A 27,303-nucleotide genomic window follows, 5' to 3' on the forward strand; every position below is an offset into this window, starting at 1 on the left:
ATTTAAAAATAGCAAATGTAACTCTGACTTGACAAAATAGTTAGATATTGTCAAAGCTACACAAGAAACAGAAAGATGCAGAGACCAGGTTTGATTTATACGCCGCTTGGACCACATATTCTCTGTCGGTTTGAGAAAGTATACACTGCAACAGTTATATACTACTTCCATTCCGTGCCTAGTATTTCTTGGGGTTTCCATGTTTTTTGTTACCTTATGACAATTCAGATCTGGTGGCGAGTTCTACTTTTTAAATGATTAAATATTAACAGGGACATGCAGGCTCAGTGTTTGCAGCTGTCGGAGGAGCAGCCACAGGCCAAACTCTGCCATCTATTGGCCGATCCACAAACTGCAGCAACAGGACTTAGCAGACCAGAATGAAAGGTTTCTATTTGTCCTAATTGACAGCTCTTTGTGGTTCGGTGGCTTTCACGGTTTAGGTCACTGGCTGCCATTTTCTTGTGCCAACTTCAGTTTGGTGGCTCAGAGCAAGCAATGCCAACCTTTCCCTGACTATGTGACAAAAGAGTCAAGCGAATTAGCAGGAGCAAGGTACAGACCTTTCAGATAAATGCGTAATTATGGCAGAGAGACCTCATCATCGCTGACAATGGGGTGCGAATAAAAGGGGCGGAAGAAGAAAATGTTGACTGGAAATGCTATGTCGAAGGTTCATAAATGGGAAATAATGGAGTGGGGCTTTTTTTTTTTTCCTTACAAAACCCAGCGGTAATTAACAGCTCACTTACAATGTACAAGTGGCTGTATAGAAATCATAAAGAAATGGGCAATTCTAGGGCGCACATCACAAAATATAATGTATATATATTTGTATATTGGGGTAAACCTTTTAATCCTTTTGTGGTAAATGCTGTAAACCTATATCACTCCATGAACTCAACCAGGTGTGGTTGTGTATAAACATGGCAGTAAAACTTAGCATAATTCACTTAAATTGTCCTCAGATGTATCACCGGCATGCGGAGGATTAGTCACAGTGACGTGCACGCCGCTCAATATCTTTAATTCCTTATAACAAAAAACAGTGTGGTTAAAAATACAGTATGATACCCTTCCCAGAGTTGTCACATCAGTCACAGCTATCTTTAGAAAAAAAAAAGACTTTGGAGCTGTTTTTGGGAGGTGTAAAGTCTCCACTGGTTTCCGTTTTTATAGGTTTCTTTTGGAGACGCCGCTGGCCACAAGGACCATCAAGCTTTTAGACGTGATTAGCTTTTTTGTTTTCTTCATTGCAGAAAGAGTAGCCTCCGCTTTTCGCCAGTCCCTCACAAGTTTCTCGCTCACTCCAAACTTTCTTCTTTCTGCTGGTCGATTAGCCTGCAGTGCCCTCTAGCGACATGTGAAATTATATATTTGAATTAAAAAAAGTTTTGGAAAAAAAAATCACATATTAGTCGCTCCGGAGTATAAGACGCACCTCCAGCCAAACTATGAAAAAAATGCAACTTATTGTCTGGAAAATACAGTAGTGTTGTTGCACTTGTTGTAAATGTGATATTGTTCTGTTTCTTTTGATTGTAAATTATGTCTGTTTTTGAAAATCCTATTGTCGTTTGTGTACTGTACTTTGATCAACTTTGGTGGTTGTAAAGCGCTTTAGAAATAAAAGTTGACTTATTGATTGATTCGCTTTGTATTGATGGCAAGTCAAATCCAAAATGCTACGCAGTGTGTCGTTAAGCTAAGTGAGTAGTTAACACGTCACACCATAACTCAACTTAACCCAGGCTAATCTCAACTAAGAAATCCATACGAACCTGACCAAAACTAGGGCAAAATAAGACGTAATCATTCTTAAGAAGAACTCACACAAGAGGGCAAAAACAAACACAAAACTGTCTTTACACGCCACACTTCATATTACATGTCTGCATTACAAAATCACCTTCAATGTCCAAATACAGTGTTGGCATTGTACAGTACATGGAGGAGGTGATAGTGAATTGTGCTGGAGTAAATCCGTGGATCTGCCAATTACAACATCCACCACGCCTCTGTCACCTTTACAAACACCGGTTCACTGTCACTTCCAGTTAGGTTCAGCGCAGTGCGACCATATGCTACCACCTCTGGATATGTGGAGCTGGCAGACCGGTAACTGTTGACAATAGCGAGGAAAAAAGAGGAAGAAAGGCATTGATTGATAAGTAAAGCGGACTACCTCGGGCTCTACTTGGCTTTGACGGGGACAAAACAGCAGTCTGCCGCACCTGCCTCTGACATTTGTTATAAATCATCTGCAATTTCATCAGTTGTGAGAGGGACTGAAAAATCCAAGCCGGGAGAGGGAAAAAGAGAGAGGTAAATGATTATACATCTTTTAGTGTGTCCTTTGTAAGACCTAAAGTAATTTTTTTCTGATTGCATGTCATCATTTTTAACTACTTTCCTTTGAACTAACAAAACGGCATTTCCAGAAACAAAAGCCCGTTAAACAAGTGCCTTGAAACAGATTCCAAAAAAAAAGAGATCTATTTCAGTCTACATTATAGAAGATTTTTTGTGTCATTAGAATGTGAATTTTAATCTTTCATTTTCTGCTTTGAATATTTTTAACATTGAAATAAGATTTTAGTAACTGAATTTCAGTCAATGAATATTCACTGCTCATATTTCAAGGGTTTTAAATTTAAAATGAAAAATTCACCTTTTAAATATTCACTGTATTATTTTTCAGCACATCCAATTCAACAGTTGAAATTCAGAGTGTAAAAAATAAAAATGGATAAATTCACCCTTTAAATATTCAATATTTAAAGAATCAAGCCTTTAAATTCAACAGCAAAAAATTCAGAGGGTGACATTTACAGTGAATAAATTCACACAGAACATCCTGGACATCAAGGCATGAATAATCGATCCTGGATGACTGAGAGCTGAGACACGATGTTTCCTATTGGTTTATGTCTTTAGTAGGCGGGGCTTACAGATGGGGAACTAGGGGTTGACGAGTCAAATCTAAGAATTTGCAGATGAAACAGAATTTGGCTCGACTGGATCGATTGCTCATGCCTTGGTGTCCAGGATGTGCTGTGTGAATTTTTCGCTGCAAATTTCACTCTCTGAATTTTTACTGTTGAATTTAAGGGCTTGATTTTTTTAAACATTTAATATTTTAAGGGTAAATTTTTCCATTTTTTTTTTTTTCTACTACTTTTTCAGATTGAATTTAGACTGTTGAATTTGAAATATTTAAAATAATACTGTAATATTGCAGCACTTATAGGCCCTCGCCGACCACCCTGCCAAAACATGACTCTGCCACCTCCTTACTGACATCACAGCCTTGTTGAGACATGGTGGCCATTCACCAACCATCCACTACTCCATCTATTAATCTGACCATCCAGGGTTACACGGCACTCATCAGTGAACAAGACTGTTTGAAAACCTGCAATCTGAACCATTGCAGCCGTTTCTGTTCAATTAACAGTTTAGGGGAGGCCCGGATAGAAGGTTTATGCACAAATGCAATCCTCTGGAGGGTCTTACACCTTGATGTTCGGGAGACTCCAGAGGCACCAGCAGCTTCAAGTATCTGTCTGCTGCTTTGTAGCAGCTGTTCTATTCATCTGATGTATTTGTCTGGCAGAAACCGTCCTGATTGTGCCTTTATCTGCGCAAACCTGTGTGTACTCTGAATCAGTCACAAATCTCTCAACAGTATGAAGATTACGCTTCATCTTTCATGAAATATCAAAGGTTTTCATACCGAGACCAAAGCATTCAACTATTTAATGCTTTTCATCAGCAGAGATCCTTTTTCTTTTCATTATTGTGTGAATATGATGGTCTGCTTAATAAAGTGGAACGTGCTTTTTCAGTCGTTGTTCCCTTAATTGGGCTTACTTGACAACTAATCATCCCAGGTCTCTGAGATTGCTGTCAGTGATTCAAAGAGCCCTGAGACACAATACCATCCATGAGTTTCATTGAAAATTATTATTTTTTTTTTTACCTTTTTGACACTGAAATACAATTTGCATAATAATTTGGAACGCGGTGTACAACAGGGTAATCACATAACACCAATTAAAAATGCTATATACTCTTTAAATTAGGCAAATCTAATAAGAAATTTTAAATACCGCCTCAATACATTTCAGAAACCAATTTTAGTAAAAGCATTTTCAGCAGCACTTTAGTCTGTGGGTTACTTTCAGTAGTAGACAGAGTGATTCATGTGATTGGCGTGGGTTTGAGACCAGCACGAGTGTGACCTTCTGACTGAAATTCCTCCCCTCAGGGAATCAAACTCACCTCTGAACGGCACTGAAACTCACAACTGCAACCACAGAATATACTGTGTCAAATTGGTATGTTTACAGTAAAAAAGTATATTAAGAAAACAAATATGCTGAAAAATGTAAAATTAGCCATATGTTTTAAAGTTGAAAAGACTTGGGGGCAAAAACTGCTAAACTAATGCAAAAATCACACTATCACACCATGTCATCGAAATTTACCAGTTGCAGCCAATCAAACTGACATTTAGAATTTTTTTGCAGAAGTTTAAGCCATAGTGCTAGTAGTAAGGTTTGGTATTACTTAAATAACTGCTGCCTTTGTGATCTCCATTCCAATTTGATTAAACTTGACAGACCATATTCAAATAATAGCTCTAAATACAGCACAAACTCCCTTCACTTTGAGATCTTTCTCTAAAATTAAAAGCAACATTAGAATAATCCATTCACACCACGCTGGACTAACCTCCTAAAAAGAGCAGCATCACTCATGTTCCATTTAAAACCAGAAAAAGGCACTGCAAACAGGCGGCGGCTCCTCCCCCCTCCCTCCCGTGCGAGTCTCTCTACTGACGATATCAAGCTTCTCAAATCTTGACAAAGCCGCAGAGGTGACTGGCGCTGTAGTGACTGTTTGTTGATATTTATTTATCTATGTTTGGATCTTCAAAGTGGATCATTTAAGCCTACCAAAGTGGGTGTCATCTCCCCTATCCCCTCTGATCCAAGAACAGAGCCGTCACGTTTGTATAGAGACTGCTGCAAAACAAAAAGATAATAACTCAGACCAAATAAGAAAAAGGGATGACAACCCAGTCATCTAGAGAGAAGCCAGTGTGAACTGTCATTGTGTGAAGTGGAATTTGCACATGAAACGCCTAATGGTTTAACTTTAAGTGTTATGTTATTTATTTATTTTTTTCTTGCCTACAGTGGCAGGAGAAGATCAGAGACTTTGACTGTTCCTGATCTATTTTGGTGCCCATCATAGCTGCTTCTTCACTACTGGGACAGCTTATTATGGATCATTATGAGAAATGCCTGACATTGTGCGGAGATTTAATTATGCATAGCAGTAGTGAAGCGAGTAGGATAATCTTTATAAATGCAGAAACAAAGGGCTGAACTGCGGGACAATTCCACCATATGATATCACGGTCCGAAATTTTGTCGAGCTCGGGCAAAAGATCTAAACGCTAGGGGTGTAACGGTCCTGTTCGGTTTGGTTCATGGTGCAGGACCCACAGTACAAGTACAATATAAAAAATAATGACTTGCTTTTTAATTTACAGAGCCTAAATGTTAATCATTAGACAGTATTTATAACCTCTTAATAAAATTGGCAATGATATCAAAGCTGCTTTATGATAAAATGCGTAAGTGTAAAGTAGCAAGTACAATAGTAGCGCTCTAAACATAAAAAAACAAAGCAGCGCAGCAGGTCATGTGCTCTTTAAGTGGTAAGTTTCAGTTTTGCTTAAAGCAGCACGTTTCATTTGAGGCTCGTGTTAGGGCTGTTCTTGGACCACATTCTGCTAGGACTTTTTGGGAAATAAAGCTTATGAGACGGATTATGTATTTTGTCTGCGCCTCTGCGCAGTGTTCTGTCTCTATAATTTACCGCAGGCTGGTCATCAGCAGGAGAAACTATTACAAGGACACACTGATTTCATGTATTGGTGTGGATTGTCTACAGCCTTCACCGTGGCACGGTGCATTGTGTTGAAAAAAGTAGCGTCTTATAATTCGGAAATTACGGCAGTTCTAATAGAGAAAATAGAAATGAATAAAAACAAAATGTAAACCATTAGCAAATACTCCCTTATATTGTATACAAGTCATTAGTCATAACAAAACTGAGGAAAAAATGCTTTAAAGTAAAATGTAAGGAAGAGAGTTAACTTTTTCCTAAATATTCTCCTTTCCCAGTTCATTTATTCCTTGTGTCTCTATGTGATCATTTTTCACAGACGCTGCAGCCTATTCTTTGCATGTTTCATGAAACTACGTGGGATCATCTTTTAGTCCTGCCGGCCGCGCTCTCGTTCAGGGGCTTCGCATAATCGCTCACATCTCTGATAAATCATGTCCCTTTTGCTGGAGCCCAAACAGCTTCCATTGTCAGCTCCAGCCTGAATCACTGGAGAGGCTGATGGATGTTACAGGCAGCCAGTCTCCAGGATGTCCAAATGTGGGGCCTGGTTCATTGGCTCATTAAAGGGCTCCAAGTCGATACACTGCATCTGTTTTATAGAGAACAATGGAAGGTGTGGGAACAGCGAATAAATAGAATCATAAATAAATCTCTAAAAAATAATGCACTGTGACAAAAAATTACAAAATTAAAAAGGTTCTTGAGTCATCTTCTGTACTCTGTAGTAAAAGTGTTGAATGTTTCGCTTCTCATCCAAAAGGCTTCTTCAGCGCCACTAAAGTTCCAGTGCAGCTTGCAGCTCAGATAAAGACCAGGAGGAATTTTGCTTAGCTCATTCCGTCCCCTCTATTAATGTCTACTCTCACCTGTGGGTAAACATCTTTTTAGTTATGAGTCTTTGTAGTTTTAAGTCCTAACGACCTAACATACACCTTAGTTTCAGTCTGAACGACCCTAATCTCACCGGATCACTGCTAAATACCTGCTAGCTGAATAGCACACTCATAACTATGTTTACCCACAGGTGAGAGTAGCCGTTAATAGAGGGGAGGGACTGAGCAAAGCGAAACTCCTCCCAGTGGTCTTTATCTGAGCTGCAGATTCAGAAGATGACTCGGGAACCGTCATTGAAGTTTGAAAACTCCTGTACGACTGAGAGCCTACACAGACATGTTTTGAAGTTTGTAATGGAAATGTTTTGCTTTCCAATATATTCTATATAAAATATGTGATAATCAAGCAAGCTCCAACAGAACAAATTAGGTATGGCATGTATTGCTGTATATCAACATTACAGTAGAAGAATATACTAACAACCATCTCGGAGAGGTTTAACTACTAAAGTGTCAGTGTGACAACTCTGCTTGTCTGCCTGTGTGAGATGGGCACTTAAGTAAAGCACTAAAGCACTTAGTAGCATTAGCAATAGAAGTAGTATTAGTAGGAGTAGTTTGTATAGTAGTAGTTTAGTAGTAGTAATAGTAGTTTCAAAGTAGTAGTATTAGTAGCATTAGTAACATCCTTAATGTCTGAGCTATTGCAGGCCCAGACCCACATCAGAGCCTTGAGGTCAGCTGAAAAGCCCCTGCTCTCTGTTCCACGCTCTTGGCTCAAATCTAGAGGAGACAGGGCCTTTTCTGTGGCTGCGCCTAAACTTTGGAATGGCCTTTCACAGCACATTAGAGCTGCACAGATAATAGAGCATTTTAAAACCGTTTAAAACACATCTTTTTTCGAAGGTGTTCGGACACTAACAATGCACTCAACATCTATTTTTAATATTGTCCTTAGCCATTATGTTAACGTACAGTGGGGAAAAAAGTATTTGGTCAGTTTCCCATAGACTTTCTATTGGATTTTGGCCAAATACTTTTTCCCCCACTGCACATGGGTAATTTTATCTTGCTTTTGTCTTGTTGTCTTCCTCTAAATTAGTCTGTTCAGCCCTTTGGTCACCAGTAGTTGTTTTTAAATGTGCTATAGAAATAAAGATTTGGTTGATTGATTATTAGTGTTAGTATTAGTAGTATCATTAGTAGAAGTATTAGCAGCAATAGTAGTAGCAGCAGCAGCAGTAGTAGTAGTAACACTAGGTGTGAGGGGCAAATGCAAAATGAACCCGTCAAGTGTCAAGAGAACAAGTAAAGCTGGGCACATGTGATAGCACAAACACTTGTTAATCCAGAGAGTCAAAAGAGTGTCAGAAACAGCGAGATGCGTCTTTAACCCACAGGGAGAGCAGCAGAAGTCGTGCAGAAAGGCCCTGCAGGCTTCCAGGCTTTGCATCCGCTGCCTCCGTGCTGCGAGTGTGACAGTGCTAATCGCCACACACCGCCAGCGGCAACACAAAAATGAAACCGATACATCATGTGAGCAATTTGTCTGCACAAACACATCAGCTTTAAATATTAGTCAGAATTAATGCAAAGGCAAACAGCAAACTGCAGGTGTTATAGCCATTTGCATAACGACCACAAAACTAAGAATTAAGCTGACAGTAACATTATCAAAATAGATGTTCTTTTGAAGAAATTCATTTGGTTATGAATTGTGAAAGTAACGTATCATGCTACAAAACGTGTGCCCAGAGGGGTTTTCCATTGCACACCATTATTGTGTGCATAGTATTATGAGCAAGTGTGGAAAAAAGTGATGTGGACAAAGCGCCGCAATATCAGAAATGCGTTTAGGCAGAAGCCTCTCTCCTTTTCTCTGACATTGTAATTACTGCTCATAGAAGCCGGGCTAATTACTTCACTGTTTATAATCAGGTTTGCACACATCAAGAGTTGCCATTCCCCCTCTGTCTGGAAACCAAAACAATCCGCAATTATCATTCGAACTTGCGATTCAAAGTAATTCATTATTTATCATCAAATAACATTGTCTTTTAAAGAAAAAAAACAATCCTTTCGTCTAGACAACTGTGTGGGCCTATGCACTGGTCTCACAAGGCTTTATTTGGTTGGAAAAGTTGAACCAAATTTGCCATCTTGACATTGGGTGACAGCCAACAGATGAAAAGCAGATAGATAGCCTTTGATTAAAACAAACTGGAGCTGTACATGAAAAAAAAGAGGGGTGGGGGGGGGGGGGGGGGGGGTGGGGGGGGTTGATCACAAAGTAAGTATCAGAGAAACTGGCAAAGCTTTAAAGGGGCTAGATGCAAGTTAGCCATTTTATACTCACTACTGCCATCTCAGGTCGTACGTGTAACTGCACCTTCTATATTAAGCTCGTGCATGACGCCAATTCGGACCCAAATTAACACCTTTTTGAGTGGCAGTGCAGGATTTTAGAAGCAGTTGTGGTGAATATGTCTGGGCTCATTCTACACATTAGGACATTGTTGAAACATGTAGGGGGAGGAAAATACTTAACTTTAACATTTTTAAACTCCATTTAGTCCCTTTAATATTGAAAGATCAAACCTCGATTTGGCTTGACCTATTTACTATTACTATTAACACACTGCGTTCCAAATTATTATGCAAATTATATTTTTCGAAAAATGTCTTAACTCAAATGAGTCAGCATAATTTTCAAACCTTTAACTGCTAGAGGATTCAAAAATAAATATAATAAACAACTCAAAATCTACTGTTCCAAATTATTATGCAACTCATTGTTTCAATACATTTTAAAGCTTGTAATTAACTGAAAATTATAATTTGTTGAATTTGCAGCATTAGGAGTTCAATCAAAAACATCTTAACAGGTCGAGTTACATTTTAACATAGGAGCCCTTCTTTGAATTTTATTCTTAAATTCTTAAATCCATTAAACTTGTGAGTTTTTGGAGAATTCTGCTTGGATTTCTTTGCAGAATTCCCAGCTGTTGATGGAAATTCTGCAAATTCCCATCAACAGCTGTTGATGAAAACTGACTCACAGCTGTTGATGAAAACTGACTCCCACCCTCATAGATGTTGGCGTGAATGCTCCAAAGGTTCTCAATAGGGTTGAGGGGAGGATTGTTTGTTTGTTTGTATACTTTATTTCCCATAGGGAAATTTGTCCTGGCCGCTGGGGCTACCCATAAGGAGCAGTGGTCGACAGCAGTGCCGCGCCCGGGGACCCATCTCCATGATGTGGAGCCAGGCTGATGGTCAGAATCACCTGGCTGGAAGATTCATCTATTGCACATGTTTTTAGTGGTAGGGGAAACCGGAGTATCCGTAGGAAACCTACGCAGACACGGGGAGAACATGCAAACTCCACACAGAAAGGCCCCGTCCTGGTGGGAATTGAACCCGGGACCTTCTAGCTGTGTAGCGGAGGCGCTAACCGCTGCGCTACCGTGCCGCCCAAGGATGAGGTCCACATCATGAGTTTCCCTCACTTTATGCCCATAGCAGCCAATGATGCAGAGGTATTGTTTACAGTATGACATGGTGCGTTGTCTTGCATTAAGATGCTTTTGTTAGGGAAAGCACAGCTCTTCTTTTTGTACCATAGAAGAAAGTGGTCAGTCAGAAACTCCACATATTTTTCAGAGGTCATATAGAATACCTTTATGACACTGAAATATCATTTCATTATAATTTTATCAACTTTTCAAAAGCAACTGAAAAATGCCATCGCACTGCCCTCATAACTCAGTTTCCCTTAGAATAATATTTTGTTTTTTTCCCCCTTCTTTTTTCACTTCTGTGGCCTGTACTGGGTTTTTCGTAATGCTTAATGGTGAGTTGACATTCAGACGCTTTCGGCCAACGGAGAGGCCACCGGTTGAAGCAGTCTTTAAAAGGTTCAACTGGAATGGAAAGCATGTGCTAGTCTCCACAGGCTGCATAGGAGCGCAATGTCAAGTATGGTTATTATAGAGCATGCAGCAGCTTCAGGAATTTCCACCTAAATGAAAAACCGTCTCAGACAATGCACAGGCACACGCGACATCTACGTTGCCACACATTAGCACCCAGTCACACCCCCATACACAGTTGACTGGTGTGACATGTGGTAACTAAGTACAGTATGTGCTGTGGAAACAATGCAGGAGACTATACAGAAAGTCCCAGAGGCAGAAACATTTGTAATTTTATGGTAAGTTTCAGTCGCTTCCCTAGGTTTAAATTTTAGTTTTCTGTCATTATTGCAAATCTCAAATGTAATGTCATATAATAAGTCAAGCAGATCCATTTTACTGTTATTTTTTATATTTATTATTTGAATAATCTAGCTCTAAATACTCATCAACGAACAGGTAAATGAATTTGAATGACACAAATTACCAATGGAAAATTACCTTTGGCATATTACTAAGCAAATCACTGGATGACAAATGTTCTGTATACTCTCTTTTCAGTGCACTGTACAAGGTTTGAATAGACCTTCAAGTAAAACTGCCATTAAAAGCCAGTGACTACTAGAGTAAGAGTGTATGCTCCTGGGGTCCCGCAGTGCGCTTTTCTTCATAAGATCGCTTGAGTCTGTTTGCTAATTTGCTCTCTGGAAAATGCTAATCAAAGGCAGAGCCAGACTAATGAAGCTCTTTCGCCCAGGGCCTGGGAGGATACAGTATATGTGGCTTCATGTCTTAAGGCTTACGGTCTGTGGAGTGGATCAAGTGCCAAGTCCAATCTATATGACATCAAATAGAGTGATGTATATGTGCACAGTGGCATAACAGCAAATCAGAAGAGGAAAAAGCCAGTTCCCAGATGGGGGTCTAGCATCAATGGCTCCTGCTGGCCTAACACGCAGTAGTCATGGAAACTCTCGTCGCTCATACGTCAACAGCAAAACATTTTGAGTGGCAGCATAGCCGTGTTGTTGTACAGTCTTAGCCATTTCATTGGAATGCATTTCAATGGTGAATACCATGTGATTCAAGTATTATGAATTTGGTTGAACATATAGGTCTTTCTGCAGCACCTCAATGCCAACTTGTTCAGAACAGTGGGTGCAAACTCACATTTTAGCTATAACCTGGCACATGTTATGCCTAGTTTTATTATGTGTTCTGTCAAATAAACTCATAATTCAGTGTTAAAATGCCATTGTAGAGTACATAACGCGAAGGCTCATATTTAAGAAATCCTTTTTTTGTCTTTGGAAAATGTGTAAATAAGTGCATTGATGGCCAACACTACTAATAATTTACCTGGTCACTGTATTATGTACTGCAACAATATTCAATTCAATTCACTTTATTGTCAATCCAACAACAGAATAAAACAAATGTGCTTTTCTCTAATCTATTGATGCAAAAAGGCAATAGCAAGAAATATATAAAATACATATACACATGGAGGCAAGCGGAGAGTGCAGTGCAGCCTCCTGACAGCCTGTTGGATGAAGCGTCACTTAGTTGGACCCGTCACTGACACAAAAGTCACCTGACTGAGAATGGTCTATAACTTTTCATGAAGTACGTTGTTTACATTTAACTCAGGTCTAGCAAAAGCTGTGCTCTCCAGATGCAACTAAACTCTACAAAAACACCCAATTCACAAGAAAAATAAACAAAACCACCTTAGTTTTGGAAAAGAAGCCTCTGCATGAGCAAGTAACCCAATGGTAACCAAGTTTATCTGCTTAAATCTTGATAATTAATGAAACTGAAGCATGTCTCTGTCATGTGGTTCTTGGGAACAGGATAAAACTTTTCCCCAGCTGGAAAATGCAAATGAACGCTCACTCAACTGGGAACTTCAAAACAAGCTTCCGTACTTGACTGTGGAAATCAACTGAATTGTTCATTCATCATCTAACGCAGGGGTCCCCAGCATTAGGGCCATAGCTCAGAACCAGTCCGCGGGCTGTACTGGACCACCGACATACCTGAGTATGTTCTGTCCAAACCATTACCAGGACGCATGAGCCCTACCTGAAATGAATCTCTATATTTTATCTGGAGAGTCAACTTTTGCTTAGGAAAGGCCTAGTAGCACATGTACAGTAAATAACAAACCCCACCTTTAGATCAACAGTGTGCTGGTGATTTTTTTCTTGTATTTGGGTTGTGATCGACAGAGTCAGTGCAGCTCAATGCGTTACGTGCAGCTCCCACCTTTAGCTCTCACCAGACTGGCAACGCCAAGAGCGCCTGCCCTCTCCCAATGCATTCTCATCTCATGTTCATCGCGATCAAGCCTCACAATTTTAGTTTGCATTTACATCCTTTTACAGTCTCACGTGACACCAAACTGAATTGAACAGTCCTGAGTGCACATGACCATGAAGAGTGAGTGTAGTATCTAATGGACAGACAAAACAGTAGGAAACATAGGAGTCCTAAACCACTGGACACAGCAGCCACAGGGAAAACAGACATCTCCTGCAGTCCAAGCAGAAGGAAGCATCAATATACAGGGATGATAACGCTCATTTCCCCTTCATTATAATAAAAGACGTCCAATAATCATCACTGTAGTTTTCCCTTTCCCTGACGGCAGTGTGATATGGCCCCTGGTGTTTGGAGATAAGACTGCTGTGAAATGTAATTAGCACAAAGCCATAGTGGAAGTGACTTCATTACGGACCCAAGTACTGTGTCAAAACTGAGATTTGGAGTATGTCTCTGATCTGCAAGGAAGTAAGAAACAGAAACAACAAACTTTTTTTTTCTGTAATTAGGTGGCATGGTAGCGCAGCGGTTAGTACTTGTACTTCACAGCAAGAAGGTCATGGGTTTGATTCTAACCTGGACGGGGGGCCTTTCTGTGTGGAGTTTGTATGTTCTCCCCGTGTCTGTGTAGGTTTCCTACGGGTACTCCAGATATAATAACAAAAAAAGGGTAAAACAAATTGGAAATTTATGTTGAGTTTTTACTCAAGGTCCAAATAATTGTTTAATTTAGTATGCTAGCCCTAACTTGGTCTTGGCTACAATCACTCTGGCCATAATTTGCTCTTGGCGCCAAGAAATCCTATTCTGAAATCAGAAAGGACCATGCTGCTCAAGTCCAACACTAGTCTTCTGAAAAAGGTGATTTTTTTTGTATAAAGTGGCCCTAAAATGTGAAAAGGGAAGTGTATAGAGATTTATCCCAGAAGGTGGTTGAATATCAATCCCTCCATTAGCTCCTACACCTGCCGTTTGGAGCCGGGGCCAGAGTGAATGGGCTGATTAGGGTCCTCAGCTCGACATGCTGAAAACCACTTTCTATTTCACGACCCACGGCCCAGCATCTTAATAGTCCACGCTAAGAGCGAATATCGAGGGTACGTGATCGGCTTAGGGCTTTTGAAATGTACAGACTTGGGACATAGAGTCAAATCTTTATTATCAATGGTTTCTATTTAGTACTAATATGTCAACCTGCCTCTAAAGCCTCTCCTACCACTTAAGTGAGTACGTATCACCAATTCTCATTTTCCGCTAGGCAAGGATTACAAAGATTACAATGTTATTAATAAGAGTGTATTGGCTTGAGGTGCATGCCGCTCAGCCCAACCTAATACAGTCAATTTAAGTTTCCACACAACACCGTCTGAGCATCAATATTCAGCATGTGCTCCTGATAAAGGCCACAGAATACTCTGACGTCCGTATAACAATACCGGTCAGGACTTGTGCAAGGTGATTTAGGTCCTGCAGGATAAATAATTTTAGAGAGGGTTTGGCGAGGCCATTCACGTTGATATACACTCACAAGGTTGAATCGTTACTTTAAATATGTCCCCAAGTATCTTTATTGGATTCAAAGAATACAAATTATTAGAATACAAGGCTATCAGAAGCACCAATCTACTTTTATGTGTTTTTTTCAAATGCCATTTATGGAAACAATAGGAAGGATGGGTCTGCTGACCCAACGATTGATACAGCCACCATCTGTATGACACAGCTTCAACCTCTATTTACTTAGCTTTAAACTACATTTGTTTCCGGCACCTAACATTGATGTGTCACATACTGTACCTGTAGCAAGTTTACACCTGATACTATTAAAGCCATACTCCTATTTACTTCACATACTGTAGTTGCTGTAAGATCTTACTCCTCAGTCAAAAATACTGCAAAGATTTGGACAAGTGGTTAAACAGAGCAACGTCTTGCCGTAAATCCCGAGCAGCAGGAAGATGAAAACAGGCGAATTCCTGTCAATCACAATCATGGCATCCACAACCAAGCCGCTTAATATAGCGTAAAAACACATTCACCCTCCATAAAGTTGTCACCACTCACCAGAGACCAAGGGCTGCTGTAAACATGTTTATTTCGCTTGTAAAATCACCAGTGGCTCCTTCTATAGGATTTTCCACTTTTGTGTGCACCCTTGAGGCATATGGCTGACACAGAAAGGATTTGACACTTGGGCAAATCTTTCAGTCTTGTTGCAGTGCAAAAGCTTAGTATTGGACTGAGAGATAAACAAAAACGAACCTACAGTAAAGTGGAGATGTTGAATATTGCAAAAGCATAACGCCTGAGGGCACTACGCTAGCCTTTTAAATTCAATATCATAGGAATTGTATTTGTATGTTTCTTTTTTTTTTTATTCTTCATTGTCTGCCCGTCTTATTATCATTCTGTCCACATACACCAGACCTAATTATATTTGCCACTTTGTTAAGGTGCCCTCTTGCTCCATCTGTTCCACTGAAGCGTGCACTGCTCAGACATGGTCCAGGCATACACACCTTTTAACAGCACATCAGACAGACAGGCAGGTCAGCGCACATTTCCCCATCTGGACAGGCTTTTGTCTACATCTGAACCTCCAATCAAGTGTGGCAACGAGAGAGACACGCGGAGTCCAAGTGTCCGCGTGATTGTGTACATGAATACCGAGTGCAGTACATCTGTCGTCATTGGCCTTTGAGTTGCCAACACGGTACTGGCCCTACAAGGTCTATAGCCCTCATATGCGCATGTTATTCCAAGGCAAGTTTTAAACCGACAATTTCTATGCATGTATGCACAAGAGTGTGCACACGGGGAAGGAGCGAGCAGGCAGACAAGCGTTGAGGAACAGAAGCTCTTTGTTCAAATCTGTCACTTTAATGAAAAGCACAAGGGCCCTACGTGACGTGCGGATGATATATTATGGCTAACAACAGATAAATCAGCAACTTCCACTGTTTTGAAATACGGAAGTGAAGCATCAATTCAACCACATTTGGAGAGAAGCAGAGGAGACCATTTCATTTTGGTATTGTGCACAGCAGAAATGATTTAATAACCCTTCCCTTTTCAACTCATGTCATGTCCCGGGCTAAAGCGGTATAGATAAAGTACGGACAAACAAAGCCAAGAAATAAAAGCAGCATTACTTGGAAGGAACTTTGGTAGAGTGCTTTATGGAGTGCTTTCTGACATAACCGATGTTGATACTGGGAGACAGAACTGTGCAGAGGAATATAACACAGACTGTGCACAGGCAATCTCCAGGATGCGGTAGCCTGCAGTGGAATCCACATATCACAGCCTGTAAGAGCTCCAATCAAAAAGCCAAGCATCCAACAGCACACCACTAGAGTATCCCTGCCTCGAGATGCCACAGTGACTGACTCCGAGCTAGTTTTTTTTTCCTCTTTCATAAATCTCTCACATGGAGTCGATGAGGGGAGCAACTTTTTGACTTTCATTTCAACTTGACACACTCGCCGGCTCTGTCTTAATGATTTTCCGCAACATCAAGTTTGAAAAACGTCATAGGTTAACGCAAATTTGGCAGATAAGTCATGCTCGGCTAATATTTGCTCTAACACCTGAGGCATTTAAAGTGCTACATATGGATGTCTTGCGAAGTAAGCATGCAATATTATATAGCGAAACATGCGTTTAGCAAAAAAGGGTCATAGTCGGTGCCTTGGAGATAACCATCCTTCAGGGTTAAAATCCTTAATGCTTTTAAGTGCAAGTGAGGGTAAAAAGATGTACATTTCTTTTTCGTATGGGACTCAAACATTTTGTGCAATGACCTGAACATCCATTTCAAATTGCTGGTTCTAAGCTGTGCCACGCATAATAATTGTTAGGTCGAGTGTCACAACATCGGCTGTAATAGCTTCTAAAGACAACAACATCTTCGTCATAGATCTTACAGGTTCTCCTCTTAATGGGTGGTTTCTGGACCAGAGCATTACAGCCCACATGGACACACTGCATTAAGCATTACCAGGCTGTCCCCACTAGTCAGGGAGAGAGCAGTGGACCGGAAAGTGTGAGAGACGATTTTTGAGACAATCAATCATCAAATGGTGAAGGTCAACACTGAGACTATCTTGTCTATTACATGAAGTAAAAGGCTTTACAATAAGACAATATTGATATTAGACAAACTGCAACTAGACCATGGAATACTGTTTTAACTTATGCTGCCTATTTTATATTGTATGCAAAGTAAAGTAAATAAAAACAATAAACAATCCAAACTTATTAACTTTTTTTTTCTGATGGAGCCATTACTTTGAATGATTGCACATTGAAGTTGTGATGCTAATTCGTTAGTCAATAAAAGATAAGGTAATTTTGTTAAAAGAATTAAGCATATATACCTTGTCGTCGTGTGACATGTGACAGTCTTGAATATTGAACATTGTTCTATTTTACTAAAACACTTCAACAAGCTATGGTCGATTAAAGTTAAGTGAAAACCATGAGCAATTTGTGTTTTCATCAAACTGCCAAAGCAAGACAGAAAAAAAATATAGAAATAAAGCAGGAATGAAACTGAGCATTTGAGTTTCTATGGTGGTCATTTATCAAGATAGGTGCTAAATAGCACAAATTGAATCTGCTATTCTGTGTGCACGTTGCACTTAATTTACCATTTGATTTTGCCTGTATTATAGTATCAGGCCCCCAAATCTGTAAATAAGACAATGCTGAGTGAGTAAAAAAAATGCATAAATGAGCAGCAGTAAAGTGAGATATGTATAGCCTTTATTTGTTAACATTTTGATTATTATGGCTCAGCTTGTAAAGACCCCAAAATAAAAATCTCAGAAAATTTGAAAATGGACTGTAAGCCATAATCATCAACATTATAACAAGCAAAGGCATATGTCATATTGCATGTAATGAGTCTATATCATATATTAGTTTCACATTTTAAGTTGAATTACTGAAAGAAATGAACTTTTTGATGATATTCTAATTATATGACGAGCACCTGTAGGTGCTTCTTGAAGTATAGATAATTTCATGGCACCTAATATTGCCATAACTATAATTTGGAAATATATTGTGCAGCGCAAGAAGCTATCATATCTTGAGGAGAAATGAAAATAAACACACTTAAAGCAACTCTTGGCATTGGCAATTGAAGAAAATACAGAGAATACAGATACGACACATGCAAAGATACAGCCATAAGGCAAACGCTTTACAGCATTCCCATACTACATACCAACAGATAAAGTATGCTGCAATGACCAGGGTGCCCTGGAGAGATGTTTCCAAAAGCACACAGTTAAAAAGCTATGGCTGCTTTATAGATTCAATAAGTCTCTTACACCTGTGTGGCTAACCACCATCGATCCATCATTCTGTGCAGCCCAATCCAATTTAAAGTGTTGAGGAGCAGCAGAGCCCCACAGCCTTATCCAAACCTGGGCAACAACAGCCACAAAGCCTGCTTATACCTCCATCCTCTTCAGTCTGAGGGTGTGACTGTGTACTGTGGATGTGCCCAGGGAAACAGCAAACCTAGCTAAACACCTTACCTGCTGGCTCATGTTAAAGTGTGCTGCGCCAATTTGGGACAAGCTGGAGGTGAAATGGAAGAGAGGGGCATTACAAGAACATATGCGTGTTCTCATTCCCATAGAGTTTTATGTGTACAGATGGTATCCAAGCCATTTTCAACTCTAGTCATGATAAGGACAAGACAAACCAGCAATGTTTTGGAGAAGAGAGTGGAACAAAAAACTCAATTTGTCCAAAATAATTACTCAAGAGGCGGACTTACTTAAAAAAAGGAGAAAGAAAAAAAAGAACACTAACACTTGCACATTATGTTGAAAGTAATGAATCACTAGAATGGAATAGGATATTGAAAATGTGATTGTCTACATTTGAAGAGATTTTTTTTGTGCTCACCGCCACATAACACAGAACAAAGTAAAAATAAATAGTTTACACAAATTCAGATGACCTTTGTGGCTTTTGTGTGTTGGTCCCAGCTGCATTCAGAATGTCCACAGCACATGGGACAAAAGATTGTTTTAAACAACCTTCATAGCCAGTGAAGCTCCATTTGATTAATATGTTTAATAGTAAAATCAAAAGACCAAAGCCAGAGAATCCTTTTCTGGCCGTCACATTAGAGAACGAACAAAACTGCTTCATAATCTAACAGTATTGCTAATAAGATTTTTTTTTTATGATGAAGACTTCTGGCGTTAACCGTAGAAGTTGAAGCACTCGTTCTCAGAGCTCCATCTCAAGACCTAACCAGCATTCACAGGTCAGACAATAGGGCACTGTAACAGTCAAACAAAGTTGGCAACAAGTTTTTGCTATCAAAAGGGAAGGACACCAGCATGTGAATCAACTTTAGTAAAAAACAAAAAAGCAATAAATAATCAAGAAGAGGAAGTGTGTGTGTCTGTTCAAGCAGCCGACCGCAAGGCATTTTTAATTCTATTCTTCACAGCACGATAATTATTCTCATCAACTCTATGAAGCACTGCAGTGGTAATCAAACTCCACAGTCATATCAAAGTCTACCGGTGGGAGCAGCAGCTATTGGCCATCTGATTTCACTCCGCTGACAACTCTGACAGACCCACTCCAGTCTCCCCTGGTGCAACGGCTTAATGGCAGCACCATGCAAAGTTGTGACTGACCATTCAAATTTCCCTTTTGCCACTAATTGCAATGTCTTGTAGAGCAGATGTTGAGTTTTAATTCCTTTCACTGCACGGCTGGAGGAATGCAAGACTCCTGAGATCAATTATTGAAGAGTATTTAAAACAGTAGGAAGAGGAGAGGGCTGTCAGCTGGTGTGGAAGTACAAACAGCTGTTTAAGTGCTTCTGAGGTGACTGAGCCTAAAGACAACATCCGAACTGCGGCCAAACTCTGCACTCTTTAGGGCGATGTTAACACAACATTGAAGCACAAACGATGTTAACACGGCATATGCAAAATTATCTCTGGTACAGTACAAGCTGCTGTTGTAAAACTGCACCAATTAAGTGCATTTGTAATCAAGCAGATATATTCTGAAACTCTGGAAGTCACCCTGAGAGCCCACTTTCTTTTTTTCATCTGAAATATCCTTGACACGAGCACAACATGTTGTTGTGCTGGTAACCATTTCTTATTTGACACTTGCTTCACTGGCCTTGAATGTACAGTATATAAACATCTGTATATACATTTAATACGGTGCGATTCATTTGTGGATTGTATCATGAAATAATCTCATGACTCCCAGCTCATTGCCTCATGACACACGCCGTGAGGTCTGACCCTGATCCACCCCGGATGTAGAACTTAAACAAAGAACAAAATGTCAACTTTTTATACATTTGAGCATCAGATATTATGTTCACTTCTGGATCAAGCACAGTCTATTTCTCCAGGCTGTATCTATGGATATCAAAATAACATTACCTCAGGCAAAGAAAGGATTTTGCCATATTTGTTTTACTTGAAGTAGAAGAAACATTGATTCTGTGAAGAATAAAAACTGCACGATTCAAATGGAAAAAGCAATTGTGACTTAATTAAAAGTTTGTTTGTCTATTGGTAAACAAATATAATGGAGCAGCATCACTTCATTTATGGTGTAAATGAACTTTAGATTTATAAATTGCTGCCTTTCTCTACTTGGGCTGTGAGCAATTTAGGCTCGAGTCTCCAATGAGGCGGAAGAAGGGAAGGGATATGGGCGAAGAAAGGGTGAGCCAGAAGAAGTGGAGAGAAACTCCACACCAATAACAAGCAATTATGTTTGGGGAGGGCCATTGTCAGGCCATAGGAGTATAGAGGGAGACAGCGGAGATATGGGCTGGTAGGGAAATGAGGAGGAGTGTTATTTAGGAGGCAGATGGCAGAGAGGGGGAAATTAAGATGAATGGGCGCTGAGCGGGCAGAGCTGGTGCTGGGGCTGGGCAGAGAAAAGTAATTAGCTGTGTTTGCTCTGGGAGGCTGGCAGTGACAGGGTAAAGCCGCGAGCTGCGTTCATCAACAAGGCCATGTTTAAAGCTGCCAGCAGGGGGCGGAGTGCCAGAGAGCTCCGAGCACCTTTTTCATGTCCCACACAGCAAGGGGTGTTTGAGACAACAGAAAGAAGCTGCTCCTTAACCGGCGTTTCGTTTTACTTTAATCCCCTGCTAAAACAATACAGGTTTCAGCGCTCGCCAAGGCAAAGCTGAGAAGTGCATTCCACCAGCAAGGATGTGCTTAAGAAAATGAAATAAATTCTCCTTTACTTTTGGAAATAAATCCCTTCTGTTGTACAAATGTATACTTAATTATGCCTCACTGAGGACACGCCGCATTACTTTGTGAAAACATTATAAATGCCACAGACAGTCTACAATTCTCTTCATTGACATATCGCATGTAGTTCAGCAGCAAGAAGTCACATCTATTGTACTTGTAGTGTCAGTATCAATCCTGGATAAGGTTTCGAGAAAGGGCATTTGACAGAGTCTTTGCCAAATATGCAACTTACTGTGTTCTAGCAAAAAGGAAAGATAAAGTTAAATAAGTGGACATAATAAATAGTTTGGGCTAATGATGAAAATAAATAGATACAAACAAAGTCTGAGTGTTGCATATTGCTTTCAGACAGTACAATGTCACCGACTGAATCCTTTTCTGCACTTTCTTCTCTGCAGGATTAGTTCACTTCCCTCCTAAATTATCTGTCATCATTCATCACAGAAATGTCTTTGTGTTTCTCACCTAAAGGTAAGTTCATCATAACACAGTAATGGCTGCTCACAGCGTCACAGGCCTTCAGCTCTCAGATTATCAGAGTCTCACTGTCTGCAGCTCCAGCGATCCTTCTTCCTCACATCAGTTCTTCCCATTTCTGATGTTGCAGCCACCTCGATCAGTCTCTTTCCTCCCACCCTGTATATCTCCCTCCCCCTCGCCCCTTTTCAATCTAATTTCAGATAAGTTGTAGCAGAACAACAGAGCAAGGCCCTTTATCATTGCCATCAATGATGTGGGTGGATTGAGCGTGAATAATTTTATTCTTGTGCGCCTGCATCCGGCCCTCTGGGATTGCAATTACAAGTAATAAGAGGTAATAGGGTTACGGTGTAATTTTTTAAGTCCCTCAGTGGTGATTGAAGAAAGCATTTGACAAGAGAGGAACAAGATGTTTGTCAAGCTACTGTTCAACAATTTGTTAACAATGTATGCTTACAATAATGAATAGCACACGTGTAGTTACAGTTATCTTACCAGTCAGGCTGATTTGAAAGAGTTTAAGAGTTCACAAGATGCACAAATTGACACTAAAATGTATGAGGTAAGTGCACTTCAAAACTGTATTTCAAAACAAGTGGTCTCTGCTGTTAATGCTTTTGTAATGGTGCTAATCCAAGCCAAAGAAGACCGTACTGACAGCTTTCAAATAATAAAAAGTCATGACTTCTCAAGGTCCAAACACCTCCAACCGTGTTAGCTGTGCCCTTGTGCACTTCGGAGGAGTACAAACAAGGACGTGGAGTATAAAGAGAGAAAAGATTGCTGGACACACTGGAAAGCTGCACAGAAAATGTCACGCGGCACAGAACATGCATCACACAACAAATGATTAAAAAACATTTCAAAAGCAGAGAAAGAGAGGTCAACATGCGCGCAAGCTAGGGGCTCTGAAACTTTGTCTTTACCGTGGATGACAGGTCTGAGAACCTGCCTGTAAGAGCTTGGGCTGATGGTCATCTGCTGGTTTTCTGCAGAGAAACAATTTCCATTCACGCTCAGATGCAAGAGAAACGTTATGGAAACACAGCGAAGGAGGTCCCACCTCAAAAACCTGCCTAACGTATACACTAGGGCTGGGACAATACTTTGTGCAGCAAAACCAAGTATCGATACTTTTTCAAGTATTGCAATACAATCAATACTTGTGTTTGGAGGCATTTTTATCATAAACTCCTTTGTTTTCCAGTAACAGCACTTTATAACATTTTGTGTTAATGCACTTTTCGATCTTAACACTTCAATAACTGTCAAATGGCATTGGGTTTATATACTTTAGACACGTGACTGTTTTATATGAATACATTTTAAAGGTAAACTTATTACAAATCATAATTACTTATTGTATTGCAATACGAATCAGATCGGCCCCTGAGTATCGTGATACGTATTGGATCATGGCAAAAGTGGATCGCCCCAGCCTTAATATACACCTGATTTCTTCTATTTCTGAACATGAAATAGAATCGGAAAAGCACATAGTATCTTGGCAAGTGTCGTCTGATCCTCTATTAGCATTATGATGAGTATTCTGACAATAACAGTGCATTAGCCGGATTGGACCACACAAGTGAGTCGTTACTTTCTACAAGCATGAGGCAAGTTCCCCACTTTCACATTCATGTTAAGTATAAAATATGAATGATGTCATGCCTAATTGGTGTCCCGTATATCACTTAACAAAACTTGAGTAATACATTCCAACACGAGATGTTTTCGCTGCTTTGTATGGACATCGGATGCTCGTTTCATGTCAAACCAGCCCTAAAATGGATTGTGTGTGTATAACCTTTAGAGCATTGTCTGAAAGTAGGTAGAAGACACGAGCCTCACCTCTGGGTCGCGGCGCTCTCTTCCTGCGGTCTCTGAATGCGGCTCCAGACTGTAGGGCTTCCAGCAAACTATCCATCACTCCTGTCTCATCGTTCTCTGCAAAACCCGGTGAGAAAAATAATGAGTGGGTTAGAACAAAAAGAAGAAGAGTAAGACAGAAAATCAGATAAGATGGCTCTGGTAAAGCATTGCAACAAGTGGAAACTTTAGAAACACCTGCAATGATCTAAAACCTGGAGGCATAACTTTGGATAACAATAAAACAGCAGGGGTATAGAGCAAGAAATGCTGTTTAAAGCCTCAATTGTATTTCAGTCGACTACAATAGGTTGCCTTCAGCACATGTATTTAATTATGCAGTTCCACATTTCAGCCTTTGTTTGGTCTTTGTTTTCAGAACGTGATTTGAAGTGAATCACTGTTAAATATTACAGTAATTGCATAATTGCAATACAGAAATCACCCGTTTTGAACCAGAGAATACATACTCCCAAAGACTCCAATGATTTCAGTAGTAAAAAATCCTTCGTGAACAGATATTTACTCTCCAAGGGCCAAGTGAAAATGGGCCAATGGGCCATGGGCCAAACAAGATGATTTTGCAGAAATGGTCAAATTCCTTTAATTATTGTTAAGGTGCAGTATGTCCACTTTGCATTATTATTTCTTTTAAAATAAGATGCTATATTTGAAAGAAAATCTATGACAAATACATAATAACAAAACAAAAATTCAAACCAAATATGTGCAAAAGGTCAAACAATGCATCTAACACAAAATGTGAATTCATCGAGATGCATGAAGCTTTTGTAATAGTCTGTTTTTTTTTTCTTTTTTCTTGCCATATGCTGTTATTGATAATCCAGTCGGTTAGAAAGCTTTGCCCAAAACTCTGGCAAGCGGCTTGCTCCACCAGGAAAGAGTCCCGCAAACCTGATGCTGCAGGTGCAAAGACTAATGGGATCTTAACAAAAATAATAAAATGCATGATGTCCATAATAATTGGGAAATGATGGACTTTGGTGTGGAAAATAAACATGCACAAATGTGCTCTGCTTCATTTTAAGGAGCTTTACTGTATCATTTTGAGTTAAGCAGTTCAGCACCATGACTGAGGCAGTGGTGTGAATGCAGCCCCATACAAGCCTGTGTCCCTTACAATAATGTGAATATAGTTTTGAAATGGATTACGCGACTTGAGGTGAGGTTACAAACACAAGAATCCATCTTGTACTGATCCCGTCAATCTGTGTCTGAACTACAACTGGTTTAGACTCTAACAACTCAGCAAAGACAGAAAAAACACTATGCATGCTGCAACATATTTTTGCCAGATTGATATCAGAGCTAATGGTATTAGCACCGTGATATCAGTAGAGACATTTGTCCTCTGCTTTTGACCCATCCTTTGATCCTGCTAGGATTATCGGAAAGGACAGTGGGCTAGTCCCCTCCAGCCAGGCTAATGGTCTCCTGGCTGGAGGGTTAACTTATGGTACATGTTTTTCGTTGATGACCACAACACCTGAAGGAAACCCATCCAGACACACCTTCTAGCTGTGATGCAAGAGTGCTAACATACTTACAAGCATGTTCTGAAATGAATGGGACTCATGTATATGTTTTACAGTGCAGATGTGTTTTCTCAAAAATCCGCTATTTTAAAACACATACAGGATCGAAAATAGAAGTTAGTTTTGGATAACTGGATAACACATGCTTGCTGACGTTTTTTATGTAGTTTACAGTGAAAGCCTTCTGACAAAAATATGAGGTCGTCCCTTTGTTGAGGGAGACCAATGTAACAGAGCTGTAGACGGGGAGTGCTTTGCAGAAATGACGTGTAAATCAGGGCTTGTGTTGGTTCAGTGGAAAACTCAAGCTCGACACCTGAGGCAGAATGATGGACTGGGCTGGTAATTCTCAGTGAAAACAGCCTCCAGAGCATGTGCGGCAAAATAGATAGCAGGTATAAAAGAATCCTCCCTGACAAGATGCTTTGTCAATAAAAAGTTTGCCCTGTGTAGTTTTCATGCAAAAGTGTGCCGCGCTTCCCTACAATGCTGCTATTGTGTAACCAATGTAATAGAAGTGTCACCCGGCTGATGCTGAGGTGCTCCATTTCTTTTCTTTTTTTTATTTTTTTTACTATGATTGAAATTCAATTTTGTTTGTGTATATGCATTGTGTAGTATAAAAACAGAAATATTATTGCATTATTTGAGCTGTATTCTTATGGGTATGAAAACGACGAGTTGATGTGCGAACCTGTCTGGTCTTTACGTGTGCGCTCAGTCACGCAAAAACACGGAACATGTTGTTAGCATTTAGCCTCTCCTCCTCTCCTCTATGGACCCAAACGGGGGTGAAGCTAGATCCGACCAAGCTCGTCCACATTTCCCCTATTTTAAATACTGTTATGTGAGCGGTTACACGATCCAAGCATAGTTACACAAAATTACACATGTCTGAGCTATTTTGAAAAGTAGTAAGATGTAGCATGAATTGTGCCATGTATTTGTATATTAATACATTAGTACAGTTATTCAAGATCAGATCCAAACAGAAAGTTAGTTCCACAACATTCTGCGGTTTGTAGCTTATTGCATACTCTGTGGTCTTCTCACAGCAGCTCCCTCCCCCCTGTCACCTCATTGAAACTGCTGTATTGGGGGCATTGGATCCCTGGAGTGGCAGGGAATGGTTGCTCCAATACCTCAAGCCAACATGTGACGACTACAAAGAGTGGATATACCATGGCCCACTTCCTGCACTCGCCTTGTTGCTGCTATGTGTGCATTGGCTATGATTCTCATTCTCAACAGCTGCAATCCTCTCCTCTGGCTGATATGTGCCTAGTTCTTCATCATTACGCCGAGCGGAAAGGCGGCACAAATTTCTGAGGGAAACCAACGCTTCTTGACGTCCAAATTTGTCATCAGCGCCGTGGCAATTCATCACTGAATGGAGCTTTATACTCCCTCAAACAACACGCACGCACACAAAAACACAGATAGTGCCCAGAATGGAGATCAATCTATGCGTATGCCTTCACACACGCTGCTCCATTTCACTGCAACCAACAAGGACATGAAACAAAGTATGGAAAAAGACACAGAACCCACCAAGATCTAACCGCCTCCAGAATGTATGAGCCAAAACAGACCAAATTTACACATCAATCACCAAGCAGACAGGTTTTGAACAGACAAGGTGCCTCCCAACTAGACTGCGCTTTTTATTTTCAACAAATAAACCATAATATATATATATATATATATATATATATATATATATATATATATATATATATATATATATATATATATATATATATATAAATGGTTCCGAAGTGACACCAAGGATGAAGATTTCAATGGATTTAGTGATTTGGAGCGAGATCGAGAGTTTTTTTTTTTTTCTTCATTAGCCAATTTTTGGCTGGTGCGACTTATTCTCTGGAGCGACTTATAGTCCGGAAAATATGGTATTTAAACATGTCTACTCACTTTGATGTGCTTTTATAACGTCAACCCAAGTTCAGTTGTAGTTATAGCCTAGAGCCTGCTTTAAACCACTAAAAACAATACCTTTAAATATAAATGAGCAGTGAAATCTTGTAAAATTGCTTTAATTGGTTAAAAAAAATTGTTTCATTTTTTTCTAAAATGGTATCTTATGTTTTGCATTTGCATA

At 39.9% G+C, this 27,303-nt stretch overlaps 1 protein-coding gene across 1 annotated transcript in view; it reads right to left on the bottom strand.

The window, feature by feature from the left end:
* Positions 1-27,303, bottom strand: part of LOC306962511 (protein diaphanous homolog 3-like) — a 168,888-nt gene that overhangs the window by 39,986 nt on the left and 101,599 nt on the right. The window contains exons 27-28 of the mRNA XM_079555660.1: positions 23,608-23,703; positions 22,683-22,745 (exon numbers count right to left, since the gene is read on the bottom strand). Of these exons, the coding sequence (XP_079411786.1) occupies positions 22,683-22,745; positions 23,608-23,703 (159 nt within the window). The remainder of the gene's footprint in view (positions 1-22,682; positions 22,746-23,607; positions 23,704-27,303) is intronic.

Source organism: Gobius niger, assembly GCF_951799975.1.
Source record: "Gobius niger genome assembly, chromosome: 4".
NCBI lineage: Eukaryota > Metazoa > Chordata > Actinopteri > Gobiiformes > Gobiidae > Gobius > Gobius niger.